At 38.6% G+C, this 20,946-nt stretch overlaps 1 protein-coding gene across 2 annotated transcripts in view; it reads right to left on the bottom strand.

Moving 5' to 3' along the window:
* The window catches only part of WDR70 (WD repeat domain 70), a 365,021-nt gene that overhangs the window by 298,800 nt on the left and 45,275 nt on the right, over positions 1-20,946 (bottom strand). For both annotated transcript variants that reach the window (XM_054486906.2, XM_054486907.2), the window contains exon 6: positions 5,400-5,459. In XM_054486906.2, the coding sequence (XP_054342881.1) occupies positions 5,400-5,459 (60 nt within the window). The remainder of the gene's footprint in view (positions 1-5,399; positions 5,460-20,946) is intronic.

Genomic DNA, 20,946 nt, shown 5'->3' with positions numbered 1-20,946 from the left:
GTCTGGGAGGTGAGGAGCGCCTCTGCCTGGCCGCCACCCCATCTGGGAGGAAGTGAGGAGCGTCTCTGCCCGGCCGCCCCGTCTGGGAAGTGAGGAGCGCCTCTGCCCGGCCGCCCCCTCTGGGAAGTGAGGAGCGCCTCTGCTCGGCCGCCCCGTCGGGGAAGGGAGGAGCGCCTCTGCCCGGCCGCCCCGTCTGGGAGGTGAGGAGCGCCTCTGCCCGGCTGCCACCCAGTCTGGGAGGAACTGAGGAGCGCCTCTGCCCGGGCGGCCCCGTCTGGGAAGCGAGGAGCGCCTCTGCCCGGGCGGCCCCGTCGGGGAAGTGAGGAGCGCCTCTGCCCGGCCGCCCCGTCTGGGAGGAGAGGAGCGCCTCTGCCCGGGCGGCCCCGTCTGGGAAGCGAGGGGCGCCTCTGCCCAGCCGCCCTGTCTGGGAGGTGAGGAGCGCCTCTGCCCGGCTGCCCTGTCTGGGAGGTGTACCCAACAGCTCCGAAGAGACAGCGACCATCGGGAGCCGGCCATGAGGACGATGGCGGTTTTGTTGAAGAGAAGGGGAGGAAGTGTGGGGAAAGGAAGGAGAGATCAGATTGTTGCTGTGTCTGTGTAGAAAGGGGTGGGCATAGGAGACTCCATTTTGTTCTGACTAGGAGAAATTCTTCTGCCTTGGGATGCTGTTGATCTATGGCCTTTCCCCCAGCCCCCTGCTCTCTGAAACATGTGCTGTGTCAACTCAGGGTTAAATGGATTAAGGGTGGTGCAAGATGTGCTTTGTTAAACAGATGCTTGAAGGCAGCATGCTCTTTAAGAGTCATCACCACTCCCTAATCTCAAGTACTCAGGGGCACAAACACTGCAGAAGGCCGCAGGGTCCTCTGCCTAGGAAAACCAGAGACCTTTGTTCATGTGTTTATCTCCTGACCTTCTCTCCACTATTATCCTATGACCCTGCCATATCCCCCTCTCCAAGAAACACCCAAGAATGATCAATAAATACTTCAGAAATTAAAAAAAAAAAAAAAAAAAAAAAATTGCATGCCAGGCACCATAGCTCATGCCTGTAATCCCAGCGCTTTGGGAGGCTAAGGCGGGTGGATCACCTGAGGTTGGGAGTTCGAGATCAGCCTGACCAACATGGAGAAACCCCATCTCTACTAAAAATACAAAATTAGCCAGGCATGGTGGCACATGCCTGTAATCCCAGCTATTTGAGAGGCTGAGGCAGGAGAATTGCTTGAACTCGGGAGGCAGAGGTTGCAATGAGCTGAGATCGCGGCTCTGCACTCCAATTGGGCAACAAGGCGAAACCCTGTCTCAAAAAAAAAAAAAAAAAAAAAAAAAAAAGCAATTGCTTTCCCTGTGAACTTTCCTGGGTCCAATTCACACGTCAATATCCAATGTGTAACTCATTGTTCCTAAGATATATGTAGCTTTCTCTCAAAGCAGAAAGTCCCTAGATCTACTGCCCTCTAAGAAGAAAAGAACTGCATTAGGAATATTTAATGTGATTACCATACATTGGACACAGTAAAAGAATCAAAGGGTTTTTTTTGTTTGTTTTTTTTTTTTTGAGACAGAGTCTCACTCTGTCATCCAGGCTGGAGTGCAGTGGTGCAATCTCGGCTCACTCCAACTTCTGCCTGCTGGGATCAACCGATTCTCCTGCCTCAGCCTCCTAAGTAGCTGGGATGACAGGCATGTAGCATCACGCCCAGCTAATTTTTGTATTTTTTAGTAGAGAAGGGGTTTCACTTGTTGACCAGCCTGGTTTCAAACTCCTGATCTCAGGTGACTTGCCCGCCTCAGACTCGCAAAGCTGGGATTAGAAGTGTGAGCCACGGCGCCTGGCCAGAGTCAACGTTTTATATAAAGGAAGTTTCTATAAATCAGTTATCCTAATAAATAGACTTCAAATGTAATTAATATAATTATAATTAAATAAGTCAGATACTGACAAAATAACATATTCATTTCAATTAGCACTTGCAAATACCGATTTCATAATATAAGGGAATCATATATAAATAATAATACTTATTATGTTAAAATTAGACATGAACTCTAAAGATGTTAAGGAAAATATACAAGTGAAAACAAAGTCATTTTTTATGCCCGAACAATAATGTCTTAAAAAACAACCAAAAACAAAAATAAATGAATAGTAGTTTTAAAAATCTAGAAATGGCTTCTGCTACCACCACCTACAAACTCACTTGCCTCTACATTCATTATGCTATCCTTCTTCCCTCCTGTTACAATTTAAGTTATTTCTCCTCCTAATAAGGCTAACCCCACCAGTGTTCATCTCACTACAACACAATATAAAATTACAACTTCATCTGTGGTTCCTCTATTCTGTACCTGTCTTACCCTCAAGAGTATAAGCACCATATGGACAGAGACCTTGTCTGTGCCCAGCACTGAACCTGGCACAAAATACAAACTCTACTAAATATTTGTTAAAAAGAAAGGAGACCTAAAAATTGTAAAATCTTATGTAAAACAAACATACAGTCTGACAAATATGAGATAAATTCCTTTTTATCAAGGAAGAACAGAATAATTTGCAAACTTGACTGTTCTCCTAACTAAGACAGATGACAAATTAAAAAGCAAAATTACAAAATGAGGCTTTCAATGCTACCATTCACTGGAGTATCAGGATCTCTGCTGCTGACTGTATATATGATTCATCATTTACCAAAAGGATATGAAGGAGGTCATTAGAAAGATAGAAAACAGAGCTCAGAGGCTGGGCACAGTGGCTCACGCCTGTAATCCCAGCACTTTGGGAGGCCGAGGTAGGCGGATCACCTGAGGTCAGGAGTTCAAGACCAGCCTGGCCAACATGGCGAAACCCCATCTCTACTAAAAATACAAAAATTACCCGGTGTTGTGGCGAGCGCCAGTAATCCCAGCTACTCAGGAGGCTGAGGCGGAGAATCGCTTACCCCTGGGAGGTGGAGGCTGCAGTGAGCCGAGATTGCGCCACTGCACTCCAGCCTGAGTGACAGAGCAAGACTTTGTCTCAAAAAAAAAAAAAAGTGTCTTGTTCCAACTTGAGAATGAGCACAAATTTTCAGTTTTAACATTTATATTAAAAGAATTAATGTGTATCACCCTCTCCTCCTTTCAAAAAGCTTTAGACTTTATCATCACATTCAGTGGGAAGGATTCAGTTGACTATTATGCCACAGTAAGTACATTCACCAAATAGTCACTAAAAGGAGAAAAAGAGCACAAAATCTTATAAATTTAGAGATATAAAAAAAAAAATAATGGTAACTCTCCTAAGAGTACATCAGACATTAAGAGACTGATTTGAACAAACTGACTCTAAAAAGATGTATGGGAAAACTGGGGAAATTTGAACACTAATGAGATATTAGATTAAATAATTATTGAAAAAATAGATATACAAAGATGGTATTATGTAGGAAAGAGTGTATGTGTGCACATTCAGAAAGAGTGTATGTGTGCACATTCAGAAACAGCCCAATATTATCTCTTAGAGATTCATACTGAAATATTCACAGATGAAATCATATGAAGTCAGGTATTTGCTTTTAAATAATCCTGTAAGGTGGGGACGGGGGGACTAAAATGTAAAGTATATAGGAAACAAATAAGATTGGCCTTATGGACCTTTTTAAAATAACTCGTTTAAAAGAAAAAAAGATCAGATAGAAAAGCTATCTTCTAATCCAACATTTATTTAAAAATAAATTTATTTGCATGTAGAACAAAGGCAGGATTGCAAAAAAAAAAAAAAAGTTAACCCAAGAGTATAATTAGTCTAATTGATTTTCAATGTGTAAAACATACTGGAGTATTTTTTAAGTTATGTTTCTCTACAAGATAAAACTTGATTTACGAAAAAAAGGAATATTTAAATCAAACTTGTGAAACTCATGACCCATCTCTCAGTTGTAAAATTCTCCAGACTAGATGACAAAAAAGCTTCCTTTTAAATACTCAGTCTACAATTTTTCCTTATTTACTTAAAAATACAAAAAGTAGAATTCCATCATAATTTCAGAATAAAAATATTAAAAACCTGATTTAAGAAAAAATAAATATATTAAGAATCAGATTGAAATGATGTCTTAGGGCAGCAATTCCCGCATAGTTTCATTTCAAGACTCTTTACACTCTTAAAATCTACTGAGGGCTCCAGGCCGGGCGTGGTGGCTCACACCTGTAATCCCAGCACTTTGGGAGGCCAAGGCAGGCAGATCATGAGGTCAGGAGATAGAGACTATCCTGGCTAACACGGTGAAACCCCATCTCTACCAAAAATACAAAAAAATTGGCCAGGTGTGGTGGCGGGCACCTGTAGTCCCAGCTACTCAGGAGGCTGAGGCAGGAGAATGGCATGAACCCGGGAGGCGGAGCTTGCAGTGAGCCGAGATCACACCACTGCACTACAGCCTGGGCAACAGAGTGAAACTCTGTCTCAAAAAAAAAAAAAAAAAAAAAACGAATGAGGACTCCAGAGAGGTTTTGTTTATGTGAGTTATATGTATCACTATTTCCACTAGAAATTAAAACTAAGAGATTTTTACATCTTTTCCATTTCATTTAAAATAACAATAAACCCATTATATTTAACATAAATATTTTTATGAAAACAATATTTTCAAAAGAAAAAACTGTAAGAATGACCCTGTTTATATCATTTCTGGGTCTATCTCTATTGATTGATATTTCCCTCTTATTATGGGGTGTATTTTGTTACTTCTTTACATGTCAATTAGAAAAAAGTAGTTTCATTGAAAAGGGAAAGATAATTTTTTTCATTTTGTATGAATGTTTCACTCATTTAACTACTACTTTTTAGTGGCTTTGCAATAAGATACAATGATTTCACCTTACATCTCAAATATTTTATATTATTCATCTTTAAATATAATAGATTACTCAAACATAAGTAAATATAACAATATAAACATGCAATCTGTAAACTAAGTATTAATAAATACTTAGAGCCATACAGTAACTACTTAAAGTCCATTTCTTATCTCAACATTCATCTGAAAAATGAACAAATTCATGCCTTTCACTGATACAGAAGTAAAGCTAAAGGTAGTAAGAAATTTTCCCACACCATAAAAAGCAAAATTGTGTTTGAGTTTCATTTCTTTCTTCCACTTATAATGTTCCTATATTAAAAAATAAGAGATTTTTAAAGCCAACAATAACAGTGACAATAAGTGTTCCTATTTTAACTAAAAGGAAATGGCTATTTTGACTGAATATAAAAGTAATCTATTTTTCCTTAATGTCTATAGCTTTTATGTCATCAGTTGATTGTATAATTAGCCTTAATACAAATGTATCTTATCAGTTCACTTTTCCATGACAGCCCTGTAATTTGAGAGGGGAAAAAACCAGATTTTTAAACTTACTGTTTTAGTGCCATGCTTCAGCGTTATCTCATGCGAGTCAGGAATCTTGTGAACAGGATTCTGAAACAAGAAAACCCCATGACATTAACGGTAAAATAACATATTTGTGGGGAACTACACACCACATTTCACAGGAAATACAATTTTTTTAAATTGTATCATTGGTTTTTAAACACAAAGCTTAAAAAAAAAAACAGCAAAAAAGTGTGAGTATCTTTTTTCTACACTTCTAGATATACTACAATGGGTCTCTGATGATAAACTGATTTTAAATCTCTAAAAGGATAAACCTAAGAAACTCATTAGGTTCTATAAAATTATCTCTTATTGTCAACATAAATTGAAATTTTAATTTAATCCAAATGTAAAAATAAATCAGTAGTTGTTAATAGTATAATTCATAAAGAAAAATTAGAAATTTATTTTTCCTTTAAATCAGTTTATCAAGAGGAGCAAAAAGGTCGATATCTGCTTACCATACTTTAATATCAAAAATTATTTTTAAGCATATTGTAACCTATGTATAAAAAATAATTACAGATTTTCCTAAAAAATAACCAACAAGGTCCTTTCAACATCAGAAATTTTTAAAGTTCTCTATTTATCTATTCTGGGGCATACCTTAAAGTGTTAAGTACTTAATTTCTAACAAACAACAAAACCTTCACAGGGTAACTATATACCTTTTAACCCTTCAAAGTTAAAAAGAAAATTGTTCAAAAATGGTAAAAATAAGAAACTCCAAATCATTCACTGATTCATTGGTTCAATAAGCATTTACTGAAGTGGGATTATACCAGTTGTTAGGTGGCAGCAGACACGGTCTCTCCTCATCCCTCCCACACAAGAAGCATATGGTCTAACAGGGAGATATCAATGGCTCTACTTCAGTATAATGAATGCTATGATAGACAGGAGTATGGGCAGAACAACTGAGGGACAGTAAAGAGGAATGCATAAATCAGACATAAGAGGTTACAGTGATCATTTAAATCAGAGGTTTCATTGTTTATTCAAGTCTCATTACTCAAGAGCATGCTAATCCTACTAATATTATATGTCTATTACAAATTCAAGAATCATCTCACCATCTACTTAATTAAACATGCGACCTAACAGCTCTTTCTTTTATATCTTCAATCTTTCCCCTGCTATGGCTCTTTCTCTTCAGCATATAAACAAAGTATTAATACTTACCATAGTAAAAACATAAAAACTAAAAGACTACTGACTTCCCCTAAAATTTATCGCTCAATTGTTATCTTTTCTTCTGCAACCCAGCTTTTTCAAACTATGGCTTCACTCAGTGTCCCCACTTTCTTTCACCCTCTACCTCAATTTTGGCATTTATCATTTTATTCCTAATTCTTAGCACAGTTCTTGGCACATAAGAGGCTCTCAGTAAATACTTCTAAATGAACAAACAAGTCACTATAAATCCCTCTTCACACTTTACAGAACTTAATCTACATACATGAACTTTCAACAGCATGGTAACTATTTATCTCCTCCATTTTGAAACTGTCTTTTGCTGGGAGGAAATAGCCTGCAGAAAAAGCCAGAAATGCTAGAGTTTTTTAAACTAGCAATGCCATTAATTAACCATGTGATGACTTGAGCAAAGTTATGACTCTCAGTTTCATTTGCAAACTATGAATAATAGCACCTGCCCCACAGGTTACAGTAAAGTAAGTGGTTTCAAACTCCTAACAGAGTTTGGCACATGGTAGAGCTCAATAAATGATAGCCACTATTTATTCCAAGGCTTATCTCCTATATTGGTCACATCATCTTAGTGTTTTTCCAGGCTTCTTTTCCTCTTTACCTGGCTAATTTTTATTCATCCTTCAAAACTCAATTCAGATGTGACCAGCTGCTCAAAGCACTTCTCAACATTTCCAACTCTGGGTTAAATGACCCTCCTATGCATTTCTACGGCATTTCCTTATCTCAATCACAGAACTTATGACAATACATTGTAATTTTTTACCTATCTCCCCCACCACCACCACCTTATCAAACTGCAAAATATAAGCTTCTCAAAGACTATATCTATTTATCATCTCTGGATCCCTTATGCACAAAAAAGCTGGCATATGGCAGACATACATACACATACAGAGAGGTTTTAGAAATGAATAAATGGCCCACTGTCTACCTTGTTCATCACACTAGATTGTAATTTTTAATTAACTCTCAAATTTTAGAGTAATGATTATATCCATAAAGAAAAGCAGGTGCTATCACATCAGGCCAGCCTGGTAAGTGAGAGACAAGAGATAACTAAGATTTTCAAAAGCTGAAAACCTTTTAAGACCAAATTATTATATCCCAAACTAAAAGCAGATTGAAGATTGCAACAATACAGAAATAAAGGTAGTTTTGTTTTAGATTGTAAAGAAACAGTTGGGGAATTTGCAGTTTTTTTCAAGACAAAGACATTACTGTTTTGTTTACTATACTGTGGAAAGTGCTGCAGATACCTCTTTCAGAGATATTAATATTCAAACACAAATTCCAAAACAATTTAAAGGTCAAATTCTGGACTATTCCTACACTGAATAATCTGAGTCACTACTCTCTTTGCAGCTGACCACATTTGAACATAATGAAAACTCATCTGTAAGTGCTAAATATTCTTGCAAGAACCAAGATAATACTTGAAATGTTCTACTTACAGAAGAATCTATCATAGTTTATACCTCATTTCATAACTACTTTTTCATCACTCAGCAAATAGAAATACTGTCACCAAAAAGATAGGATGAAAATTATTTCATTTATTTCAATGCAGAATGTGCCTATATATAGACAATTTCTAACATTTAAAAAAAATTACAAGGACACACAACTTAATATTTATATTAGGAGTGAATTAACCATTTAAATAAATGTTTACATTTAAAATCAAAGTTTTACTGGAAGTCATGTATGGCATAACTCATAAAAATCCCATATAATTGGCACAGCTAAATCATCTAAAATAGTAGCAATCCATCTTTTGGTAGCATATCACTTGATGATGACTGTTCTTTTTCCAGAACTTTTACTAATGACTTTTTGAAACATAGCTTAGTGTGAAATTTGCTATAACAGTAAAATATTTTCAAGATTTTCCTGCCAAGGAACATCATAAACTATTTGACTTCAATGAAGTAATTTATTACCAGAATTCATAACAAGAGCTACAGTCCTAATGGAAGAGAGGAAAATATACCACTTTTTGTTTTGGCTTAATTTTGAAAACCAACCAAAGGATTATTTCCCAGGCTCTGTGGTCTACCCCCAATAACAACAATGATGGTAAATATACCTAAAATAATATGAGCAATTCTATCTGATGAACATCCTTACAGAGATTTCAAATGACTTACAAATCAGAAACAACCCTTCTAGGCTAAGGTCACATACAACTATAAGCCATAATAAAACCTCTACCCAATAACAAAGATCTGCTACAAAGTTGCTAGGTGCTGGGGGAAGAGAGTAAGGACTGCCAAAAAGAAGCTTGAAAATGAGTGCTATTTTCTCGCAGAAATCACTGAAGTACAGTTACCAGTGCAGGCAACCAGAATTAAAGTCTATTCTAGTGCAACTATGGAGATCTAATAACACTAACTTAACAGTAATTCATTTCTTCATTGATATGGTTTGGCTGTGAACCCACCCAAAATCTCATCTTGAATTGTAATCTCCACATTCCCAGGACCAGGTGGAGGTAACTGGATCATGGGGGCAGTTTCCCCATGCTGTTCTCCTGGGAGTGAGTGAGTCTCACGAGATCTGATGGTTTTATAAGCATTTGACATTTTCCCTGCTTGCATGTCGCACTCTGTCTTGCCACCCTGTGAAGAAGGTGTTTCTCCTTTGCCTTCTGCCATGATTGTAAGTGTCCTGAGGCCTCCCCAGAAATGTGAAACTGTGAGTCAATTAAACCTCTTTCCTTTATAAATTATCCAGTCTTGTGTATTTCTTCATAGCAGTGTGAGAATGAACTAATACCTTCATTTACTCACTAAACATTCACTTAACAAACATTTATTATTTAATTACATACCAAACACTGGGTTAGATTAATGATAAAAGAACTATTAACAAAGACTCTGCTTACACAGAACTGTCAGTCCAGAAAAGCAAAATAAGACAGGTCAACAAATGGGCAAATGAAAATGTTTCAGTTGCTGTAACAGAAGTATACACAGGGTTCAGTGCTCAATTCCATTCTGCCTAAGAAAGTAGGTGCTTAGAAAAGAGACTTCTGGTATCTTTCAAAAAATAGAGGTTATCTAGATGAATACGAAGAACATCCAGGAGAGAATAATATAAATCTTGACACTTTCTGAACTTCAAATATTTTTCCCTCACTAGAGTTTGAATTGCTAGGCAGAAAATAGAGCAAAGGTGTATGTGTTATACATATACAGCACTATGCCATTTTATATAAGGGACTTCAGCATCCTTGCATTTGGGGATCAGCAGGAGAGTCCTGGAGCCAATTCCTCTCAAAGGGCCAACTGTATACACATAAAAGCCAGAGAGATAGTTACAGACCAGGTTGTATACGATTCTAAAAAAACAGAAGTTTAAGCTCTGAGTCATAGAAAGTAAATTGATAAAGTCTGAGATTTTAGGCCAGGCACGGTGGCTCACGCCTGTAATCCCAGTACTTTGGAAGGCCAAAGTAGGCAGATCACTTGAGGCCAGGAGTTTGAGACCAGCCTGACCAACATAGTGAAACCCCATCTCTACTAAAAATACAAAAATTAGCCAGGCATGGTAGCACACGCCTGTAATTCTAACTACTCGGGAGGCTGAGGCACATATATTGCTTGAACCCAGGAGGTGAGGGTTGCAATGAGCCGAGATCGTGCCACTGCACTCTAGCCCAGGTGACTGAGACTGTCTCAACAACAACAAAAAAAAATCTGAGATTTTAAAATATCGCCAAGGTGTTCTGGGCATCAAAAGAAATAATCAATACAGTAAAAAGACAATCTACAGAGAAATGGGAGAAAATTTGTGCAAATCATATATATAAGGGATTAATATCTAGATTATATATTTTTTTAATTTCTACAGCTCAACAACAGAAAAAAACAAACCACCTCATTTAAAAATGAGCAAAAGGCCGGGCGCGGTGGCTCACGCCTATAACCCCAGCACTTTCGGAGGCCAAGGCAGGCAGATCATGAGGGAGGTCAGGAGATCAAGACCATCCTGGCCAACATGGTGAAATTCCGTCTCTACTAAAATACAAAAAGTTAGCCAGAAAGGCCGGGTGCGGTGGCTCAAAGGCCGGGTGCGGTGGTTCAAAGGCTGGGCGCAGTGACTCATGCCTGTAATCTCAGCACTTTGGGAGGCTGAGGTGGGCAGATCACAAGGTCAGGAGATCGAGACCATCCTGGCTAACACGGTGAAACTCCATCTCTAGTAAAAAAAAAAAAAAAAAAAATACAAAAATTAGCCAGGCGTGGTGGCACACACCTGTAGTCCCAGCTACTCAGGAGGCTGAGGCAGGAGAATCACTTGAACTTGGGAGGCGGAGGTTGCAGTGAGCCGAGATCAAGCCACTGCACTCCAGCCTGGGCCACAGAGCGAGACTACGACTCAAAAATAAAAATAAAATAAGCAAAAGACTTGAATAGGCATTTCTCCAAAGAAGGTAAACAAATGGCCAATAAGCACATGAAAAGATGCTCAGCATCACTAATAAGGAAATGCAAATTAAATGCACAATGAAATATCACTTCACACTAGAATCAAAAAACTTTTACTATCAAATAAACAGAAAATAACAAGTGTTGGTAAGGAAGTAAAGAAACTGGAATCCTTGTGCAATGTTGGTAGGAATGTAAAATGCTATAGCTACTATGGAAAACAGCTTGGTAGTTCCTCAGAAAATTAAAAATATAATTACTGTATGATCCAGCAATTCCAATTCTGGGTATATACCCAAAAGAACTGAAAGCAGAGTCTTAAAGAGCTATTTGTACATCCATGTTCACAGTAGTATTCACAACAACCAAGAAGTGAAAAGCAATCCAAGTATCCACTGATGGATGAATTAATCAACAAAACATGACATAAACATAAAACAGAATATTTTTCCGTCTTAAAAAGAAAGAAAATTCTGACACATGCTACAACACAGATGAACCTTGAAGACATTATGTTAAGTAAAATACATCAGTTACAAAAAGACAAATACTATATGGTTCCACTTATATGTGCTAGAGCAGTCCGATTAATACAGATAGAAAGCAGAATGGTTGCTGCCAGGGGCTGGGGGCAGGAGGAAACTGGGAGTTATTATTTAATGGATATAGAGTTTCAGTTAGCAAAATGAAAAAGTTCTGGGGATTGATTGTACAATAATGTGAATATATGTAACAATACTGAATTGTACACTTAAAAATGGTTAAGATGGTAAATTTTATGTGTTTTTAGCACAATAAAATTAATAATTAAAAAATCATCAAGGCTGTGGTGTGGAGGCTGAACTAGGAAATTACCAGTAGAAGGTAAATGCCAGTGTAAGCACAGAGAAGCCTATTAAAATATTCTTGCAATAATCCAGAGAGGACCTGAATTGACATAATACAGTGGGAATGGAAAAAAGAAAAAAAAGAGGAATTATATAAGAGATCTTAAGGACTTAAGATGTGAAGAAATAAAGATAGCTCTGTTACTCTCCACCCAAAGCCCTGACATCACTCTTATAATTAACTATTCAATAAATATTTATTGAGTACTGATTATGCCTAGCACTGATGATATTCTGGTTATAAAGAAAGAAGGTTCCTGCCTTCATGAATCTTGCAATCCAATGACAGTCAGAACTTAAAATATATATGGCCAGGCGCAGGGGCTCATGCCTGCAATCCCAACACTTTGGGAGGCCAAGGCAGCCTGATCACCTAAGGTCAGGAGTTCCAGACAAGCCTAGTCAACATACTGAAATCCCATCACTAGTAAAAATACGAAAATTAGCCAGACATGGTGGCACAAGCCTGTAGTCCCAGCTACCCAGGAGGTTGAGGCAGGAGGATGGCTTGAACCCGGGAGGCAGAGGTTGCAGTCATCCAAGATTGCGCCACTGCACTCCAACCTGGATGATGGAAGGAAAAAAAAAATGTATACATACACAGGCTGGGCACAGCGGCTCGCATCTGTAATCCCAGCAGTTGGGAGGCCGAGGCAGGTGGATCACTTGAGGTCAGGAGTTTGAGACCAGCCTGGCCAACATGGTGAAACCCCATCGCTACTAAAGATTAGCTGGGTGTGGTGGCGCAGGCTTGTAATCCCAGCTACTTGGGAGCCTGAGGTGGGAGAATCGCTTAAACCCAGGAAGTGGAGGTTGCAGTGAGCCAAGATCATGCCACTGCACTCCAGCCTGGGCAACAGGGCGAGACTCCATATCAAAAAAAAAAAAAAAAAAGAAAGAAAAGAAAAAATCTATACATAAAGTACTAATTAATTACAACAGTAAAAACTTCATTAGTACAGGGCAATTTTAATCAATGTGGAAAACGCATTCAATACACTAGTCTTTCATTTTCTTTACCATTATTCAGCCATTTACCCTCATGTCCAATTCTAGAATTAACTGACACCCAGTGCTGCTTTGATTCTAAAACCACAAACCAAGATATCCAAATCTTTAACTACAACAGTTCTCTCTTCAGATCACACTCAGTCACACTGTTTTCTACCTTATTAGTAGACCACTTTACTTTCATCTTATCACTCCCTTTCTCTGACTTTACATCCCAATAAAGATATTTTGTAAAAAGGTGTATTGGAACTAGGTTTACCTCTAATAGATATATTAGTTAGGACATTGGAAAGTTCACAAATAAAACTTTAAAACAGGCTGGGTGCAGTGGCTCACGCCATTTAAGATAATAACAAAAAACATTAAAACTTAGAAATAATTTTTTAAAATATGTGCAAGACCTGTACACTTAACACTATGTTACTGAGAAAAATTAAGGAGAATTTAAAATAAATGGAAAGATATATAATGTTTATGGATTGGAAAACTTAATATTGTTAGGAAAGTAAGGCTCTCAAAACTAATCTACAGATTCAATACAATCTCAACCAAAATCTCAGCAGGCAGCTCCGTACAAATTTACAAGCTAATTCTAAAATGTATATGTAAATTTGAAGACTTAGAGTAACCAAAACAGTTTTCAAAACAAACAAGTCAGAGAACTGTACACTACATGATTTCATATATAGAGCTATAGTAACTAAGACAGTAACTGAGCTACAGTAACTGAGACATTGTGATAGTAGAGTAAGAATGGCCATGCATATCAATGAAATAAATCATAAATTAACCCACACATATATAAATTTGTTTTCAAGAAAAATGCCAAGATAATCCAAATGAGACCTTTTAAATAAACGATACTCAAACAATTGGGAATCAATTTGGAAAAAATAAAAAAGGAACTCCAATCCTTTCCTTACACCATACATAAAAATTAACTTGAAAGAGATAATAAATGTAAAAACTAAACCTATAAAACAATGAGAAAGTATAGAAAAAAATTTTGCAATCATTGGTAAACAAAGATTTCTTAGAATACAAAAAATACACACCAAAAAGAAAAAAAAACTGACAACTTGTATTTTATCAAAATTTAAAATTTCTATCCTCAAAAGACATGACCAGGAAAATAAAAGGCAGACTCGGACTGGACAAAGATATTTACAATACATTTATGTGACAAAATACTTCTATCCAAAATATTTAAGCTCAAAAATAAGCTCTAAACTCTAAAACTCAATAAAAAAGCAACCTAATTTTTCAAATGGACAAAAGATTGGAACAGACACTTCACAAATGATATACACATTAGCCAGGCATAGTGATGCACATTGCAGTCCCAGCTACTCAGGAGCCTAAGGCAGAAGGAATTGCTTGAGCCCAGGAGTTTGAGTTCAGCCTAGGCAACACAGTGAGACCTCATCACAAGAAAAGAGGTTTAATGTCAGTCAACAAGGAAATGCAAACTAAAGCCACAATTAAACAGCACTACACACTTACTGGAATAGCTAACATTAAAATTACCAACAATACCAAGTGTAGGCAAGGATATGGAGGAAGCAGAATTCTCCAATTTTGCAGGTGAGAGTGTAAAATGGTAATAACCACTCTAAAAAACAGTATGCTGGTTTCTTATAAATATACACTTACCACATGATCTAGCAATTTTGCTTCCAAGAGAAGTAAAAACATATATCTACAAAAAGACCTGTACAAGAATGATCATAGTAGCTTTATACAGAATAGCCAAAAACCGAGAACAAGCTATTTGTCTATCAAAAGACGAATAATCTATGGTAGATTCATAAACATACTACTACTTAGCAATAAAAATGAACAAAGCACTAACACATGAGACAAGATGGGCAAGTCTCAAAAGCATTATGCTGTGCAAAGTAAGTCAAACACAAAAGAGTTTGTACAGTGTTTCCATTTATATAAAATTCTAGAATGGGCTAAATTAACCTATAGTGACAGAAAGCAGATTTGCCTGGGATTAGGGGTAAATGGAGGGAAAAATGGATTGACAGCAAGGTGGCTTGAAAGAAACATTTTTGGAAATGTTCTACATCTTGATTGTAGTAGTGATTACTCAGATGCTTACATTTTTAAAATTTCACAAACTATACTCATAAATTGGTTGCATTTTACTGTGTGTAAACTATACCTCGATAAAACTAATTTTTACTTTTTTTGCTGATATCTGCAGAAAAGCAAAACTGGTACTTTTTTTAATGAAAAAACAAAAACAACAACAAAACAAAAGCCTGATAGAATTAGTTTTGGCTGTAACAAAAACCCAAAATAAAGTCAGGATTGACATATGTCTAAGACAATCAGGACCACAGCTTGTTGCCCTCATAAATTCAACAAGTCTAGGTGATGGTCCAAAAGGCTGCTGTGGTTTCCAGACAGCAGGGAAAAAAAAAAAGGAGGATACATCTCTTCCCATTAATTTTTCTCTCAAAAGTTGTCCATTTTCTTGCACTTACATTTCACTGTCCAGAACTAAGCCACAGAGCCATACCTAGCAACAGGAGAAGCTGGGAAATGTATCTTTTTCTTTTATGAGACGGAATTTCACTCTTGTTGCCCAGACTGGAATGCAGTGGCACGATCTCAGCTCACTGAAACCTCCACCTCCGAGGTTCAAGTAGCTCTCCTGCCTCTGTCTCCTGAGTAGCTGGGATTACAGGTGCGCACCACCACACCCAGCTATTTTTTGTATTTTTAGCAGAGACGGAGTTTCATCACGTTGGCCAGGCTGGTGTCGAACTCCTGACCTCAGGTGATCCACCCACCTCGGCCTCCCCAAGTGCATGGATTACTGGTGTGAGCCACCATGCCCAGCTGGGAAATGTATCTTTTATCCTGAACAGTTACATACTGAGAATCCTATTAGGAATAAAAAGAGAATGTATGTGTGCATGCATGTGTGCATGTGTTTATGCATGTGTGTGTACATGTACATATACACGTCTATGTGTGCATGTGTATATGAATCAATGAAATGACGTGTTTTTCTTTTTATTTTTTTATTTATTTTTTTTTTTTGAGACGGAGTCTCGCTCTTTCGCCCAGGCTGGACTGCAGTGGAGCTATCTCTGCTCACTGCAAGCTCCGCCTCCCGGGTTCATGCCATTCTCCTGCCCTCAGCCTCCTGAGTAGCTAGGATTACAGGCACCCGCCACCGCGCCCGGCCAATTTTTTGTACTTTTAGTAGAGACAGGGTTTCACCGTGTTAGCCAAGATGGTCTCGATCTCCTGACCTCGTGATCCACCCGCCTCAGCCTCCCAAAGTGCTGGGATTACAGGGGTGAGCCACCGCGCCCAGCCAACGTGTTTCTTTTTAAAGAGTTCAAAAATCTACATAAAGCTGAGTGTGGTGGCTCATGCCTGTAATTCTAACACTTTCGGAGACCAAGGCAGGAATATCACTTGAGCCCATGAGTTTGAGACCAACCTGGGCAATACAGCGAAACCCCATCTCTAAAAAAAATTTAAAAATTAGCTGGGCATGGTTGTGCACACCTGTATTCCCAGCTACTCAGGAGACTGAGGTGGGATCATTTGAGCCTGGAAGGTCAAGGCTACAGTGAGCCATGACTGTATTCTAGCCTGGCAAGAGAGACCCCATCTCAAAAAAAAAAAAAAAGAACCTAGATTTAGGCTTTAAGGCAACTACTTTTAGGTGGATATGTTAATTAGTCTCCAAAAATGGCCTCAAGAAATCACATCTCTCAATATTCACACCCTTGTTGTCTTCTTCCATGCAAAATCATCAAGTAAGAAGTCTGGATACACTGCTGGAAAGACTAGAGAGAGGGAAGGTGCTTTCCCCAAGTTTCAACGGAGCCAGCCTTCCAGCTGTCCCACCAAGGCACCAGCTATGTAAGTAAGGCCATGGTGAACATGATACACGCTAACTGCAGCTACATGAGAGATTCAAAGTAAGACCAGAAGAAGCAGCTAACCTCCAATCAACTCACAGTCACGAGAAAAATTATAATGGCTATTCTTTTAAGTCACTAAGTTTAAGGTGGTTTGTTACATAGAAGTAGACAACTCAAACAGTAAAGATGTTTTGATTTGGCAAAAAAACAAACTGTGAAGTAATCTCATATAATCTGAATTACTGCTTAAAGTTAAAATAATTACACTTTGTCATTAAATATAATAAAGATGCTTCTCATTTTACTTCATCTAATTCTGACACAACTGACCACACATTTTTTCCTAACACAATCTTCCTTTTGGTTTCCATGACACTTATTACCCTGATTTACCTTCTACCTCCTTCTTGGCCACCTGTGCAGGATCTTCCTTCTCTATCTGCTCCTCGGGGTTCTGTCCTAGGCTTTCTGCTCATCTTGTTCATTCTCAGAGCTTCAATAGCCATACATATGCTGATGACTCTAAAATCTATAATCCCAGGCTAGATGTCTCTCAACAACAAACCTATATTTCTAGCAGTCATCAGGATGCTTTGCCTGGATGTCTCAGAAATACCTCAACTTAATTGTCCAAAACTGAATTTACAATCTTCCCTATCACTCAGCCTCCAAATTCTGCTCATCCTGCTTTCTATCTCAGCAACTAATGCCACTATCTACCAGCTACAAAACTAATAATCTTGATGAGTCCCTCTCACCACACTTAGATATAATCGATTATCAAGTCATTTCCATTCTTCCTAAAAAACATCTTTCAAATTATGCCATTACTCAAAAATCATTATAATTATAGACAAACTAAGGCTTAGGGGGAAAAAAGAAAAAAAAACAGCATAAAAGGAAAAGCCTTTACAACTGCCTACAGGTCCTCCTGTTAGTGTTCTGATGTCGGTCATCTCCTCCTTCTCTCCCTCTTGTTCATTCTGTTCCAGCCATAGTTGCCTAAGAGCTTTTTTCATGAACGTGCCAGGCACATTACTGCCTTAGGGCCTTTGCACTAGCTGTTCCTTATGCCTGCACCGTTCTCCCAGATATCTACATGGCCAACTTCCTAATCTCTTTCAAGTCTTCTCAAAGGTCATCTTCTGAAGGAGGCCTACCTTGACCACCCTATTTTAAATTACAACCTGTCTCCCAATTAGCACTTCTGATCCATGTTATCCTGCTCTACATGTTCCCTTTCCCTATAGCACTTACAGATTTCTATTGTTTATATTTATCTTTTTTGTTGTTTTTTTGAGACAGGGTCTCACTCTGTCACCCAAGCTGGAGTGCAGAGGCACAATCACGGCTCACTCACTGCAGTCTCAACTGCCCCAGACTTAGATGATCCTTCCACCTTAGCTGCCTGAGTAGCTGGGACCACAGGCCTGCATGACCATGCACAGCTAATTTTTCTATTTTTTGTAGAAACAGGGTTTTGCCATGTTGCACAGGCTATTCTTGAACTCCTGGGCTCAAGTGAGCCCCACCCACCTTGGCCTCCCAAAGTGCTGGGATTACAGGCATGAGCCACCGCACCCAGCCTTTATTTATTATCTATTTCTCCCTATTAGAATGCAAGTTCCATAAAAGCAAGATTTTTTTTGTCTGTTTTGTTCTCTGATGTATCTAGGTACCTAGAACAATGTTCAGCTTACAGTAGGCATATATAAAAAAATACTTTTTTGACAAAAAGCTGGAAAAAATTACAAATTAAATATAACTATAAAACAAATAAAATGTTAATTCACATCAACGCAAAGTTAATTTGATGAGTGATATTCTGTTGAAACTACGCTGTTGGTTGGGCATGGTGACTCATGCCTGTAATCCCAGTACTTTGAGAGGTGAGGCAGAAGGACTGCTTGAGTCCAGGAGTCCAAGTCCAGCTTGGGCAACAGAGCAAGACTCCGTCTCTACACAAACGAAAATAAAAAAATTAGCCAGGCATTGTGGTGCACACTTGTAGTTTCAGCTACTCAGCAAGCAGAGGTGGGAAGATCACTTGAGCCTGGGAGCTTGAGGCTACAGTGAGCCGTGATCACGCCACTGTATTCCAACCTGGGCAACAGAGCAAGACCCCGTCCCTTAAAAAAAAAAAAAAAATGGAAAAAAACTAAATTGTCACTTGCAAAGTGCAGTACTGATGCCTCCATCTGGCATGTCTTTTGGTCAATAAGATCCATCTAGTAGCCTTTATAATTATATTTATTATTACTGCATGCTACCTAGGCAATTCTAAGAACTGCTAACCACACAGAGACATTTGTAAGAACACTTTAATTCCAAAAACAGACAAGCAGCAATATATTTATAAATAGATAGGTTTTTTTTGTCTTTGGTTTTTTTTTTTTTTTTTGAGACGGAGTCTCCCTCTGCCACCAAGGCTGGAATGCAGTGGCATGATCTCGGCTCACTGCAACCTCCACTTCTCATGTTCAAGCGATTCTCCTGCCTCAGCCTCCCGAGTAGCTGGGATTACAGGCATATACCACCTCGCCCAGCTAATTTTTGTATTTTTAGTAGAGGCAGGATTTCACCACGTTGGCCAGGCTGGTCTTGAACTCCTGACCTCAGGTGATCTGCCCGCCTTGGCCTCCCAAAGTGCTGGGATTAGAGGCATGAGCCACTGGGAGTTCAAGAATAGGCTGGGTATGATGGTTCACACCTGTAATCCCAGCACTTTGGGAGGCCGAGGTGGGCAGATCACAAGGTCAGGAGTTTGAGAACAGCCTGGCCAACAGTGAAACCCCATCTCTACTAAAAATACACAAAAATTAGCCAGGTGTGGTGGTGGTGCCTATAATCCTAGCTACCTGGGAGGCTGAGGCAGGCAAATAGCTTGAACCTAAGAGGCAGAAGTTGCAATGAGCCGAGATAGGGCCACTGCATACCAGTCCAGGAGACAGTGCAAGACACCATCTCAAAAAAAAAAGACAAAGACAAAAAAAAAAACAAACATTTAAACAACCTAAGCAGCAGCAAATCAAATTAATGTTTCAATTTATAATTCTGTCACGATTTTAAAAAAGCAATGATTAGTGCCAATGAAACTATGGTACTTGAAAATCATGGAAGAAATCCTATATTAGCGACTCTTGTTCTTCTTTTCTTTTTCTTCCCTTTTTTCTTTTTCTTTTTTTTTTTTTAATGTTTTTGTTTATTATACTGGCCATGAACACTCCACCACAGTAACTCTCCTTCTTATTTGCTTCCTAAGTCAGAAATCCTAGAATCTAGACAGGAATCTATAATTAACTCCACTTGTAACCTTCAGTAAGTTGTTTAACCACACCAAACCTCAACTTTGTCAATTATAAAAGTGAAACAGGTCAGTTACCATGAATTATATGACATAATTTACTTTGAATTTATTCACATCTGGAACTGTGAACACTACCTTGTCAGTAAGAAGGCCTCCCCTCACTTCCATCCTCTTCACTTCTTTCCACACTGCTCTCTACAATACTATTCTTCATAGGTCATTTTTCATCAAAAACCTTCAATGGCTCTCCACCGCCTTGGCAGCAATCAAAAACTTTTCACAACATTCCCACATTTTGTTTTAGAAAGTTTTCTACATTTGGTCAGGTGCAGTGGCTCACATGTATAATCCCAGCAGTTTGGGAGGCTGAGGCAGGCAGATCGATTTGAGTTCAGGAGTTCGAGACCAGCCTGAGCAACATGGCAAAACCCCGTTTCTACAAAAAATACAAAAAAAATTTAGCTGAGGGCTGGGCGCAGTGGCTCACGCCGATAATCCCAACACTTTGAGAGGCTGAGGAGGCAGGCGGATCACTTGAGGTCGGGAGTTCAAGACAAGCCTGGCCAACATGATGAAACTCTGTCTCCACTAAAAATACAAAAATTAGCTGGGTGTGGTGGCATGCACCTGTAATCCCAGCTACTCGGGAGGCTGAGGCACGAGAATTACTTGAATCCAGGAGGTGGAGGTTGCAGGGAGTAGAGATCACATCAGTGCACTCCAGCCTGGGTGACAGAGTGAGACTCTGTCTCAAAAAATAAAAAAATAAAAATAAAACAAAAGAATTAG

Source organism: Pongo pygmaeus, chromosome 4, assembly GCF_028885625.2.
Source record: "Pongo pygmaeus isolate AG05252 chromosome 4, NHGRI_mPonPyg2-v2.0_pri, whole genome shotgun sequence".
NCBI lineage: Eukaryota > Metazoa > Chordata > Mammalia > Primates > Hominidae > Pongo > Pongo pygmaeus.
The sequence above is the reverse complement of the archived record's forward strand: the minus strand, read 5'-3'. Positions and strand labels throughout refer to the sequence as shown.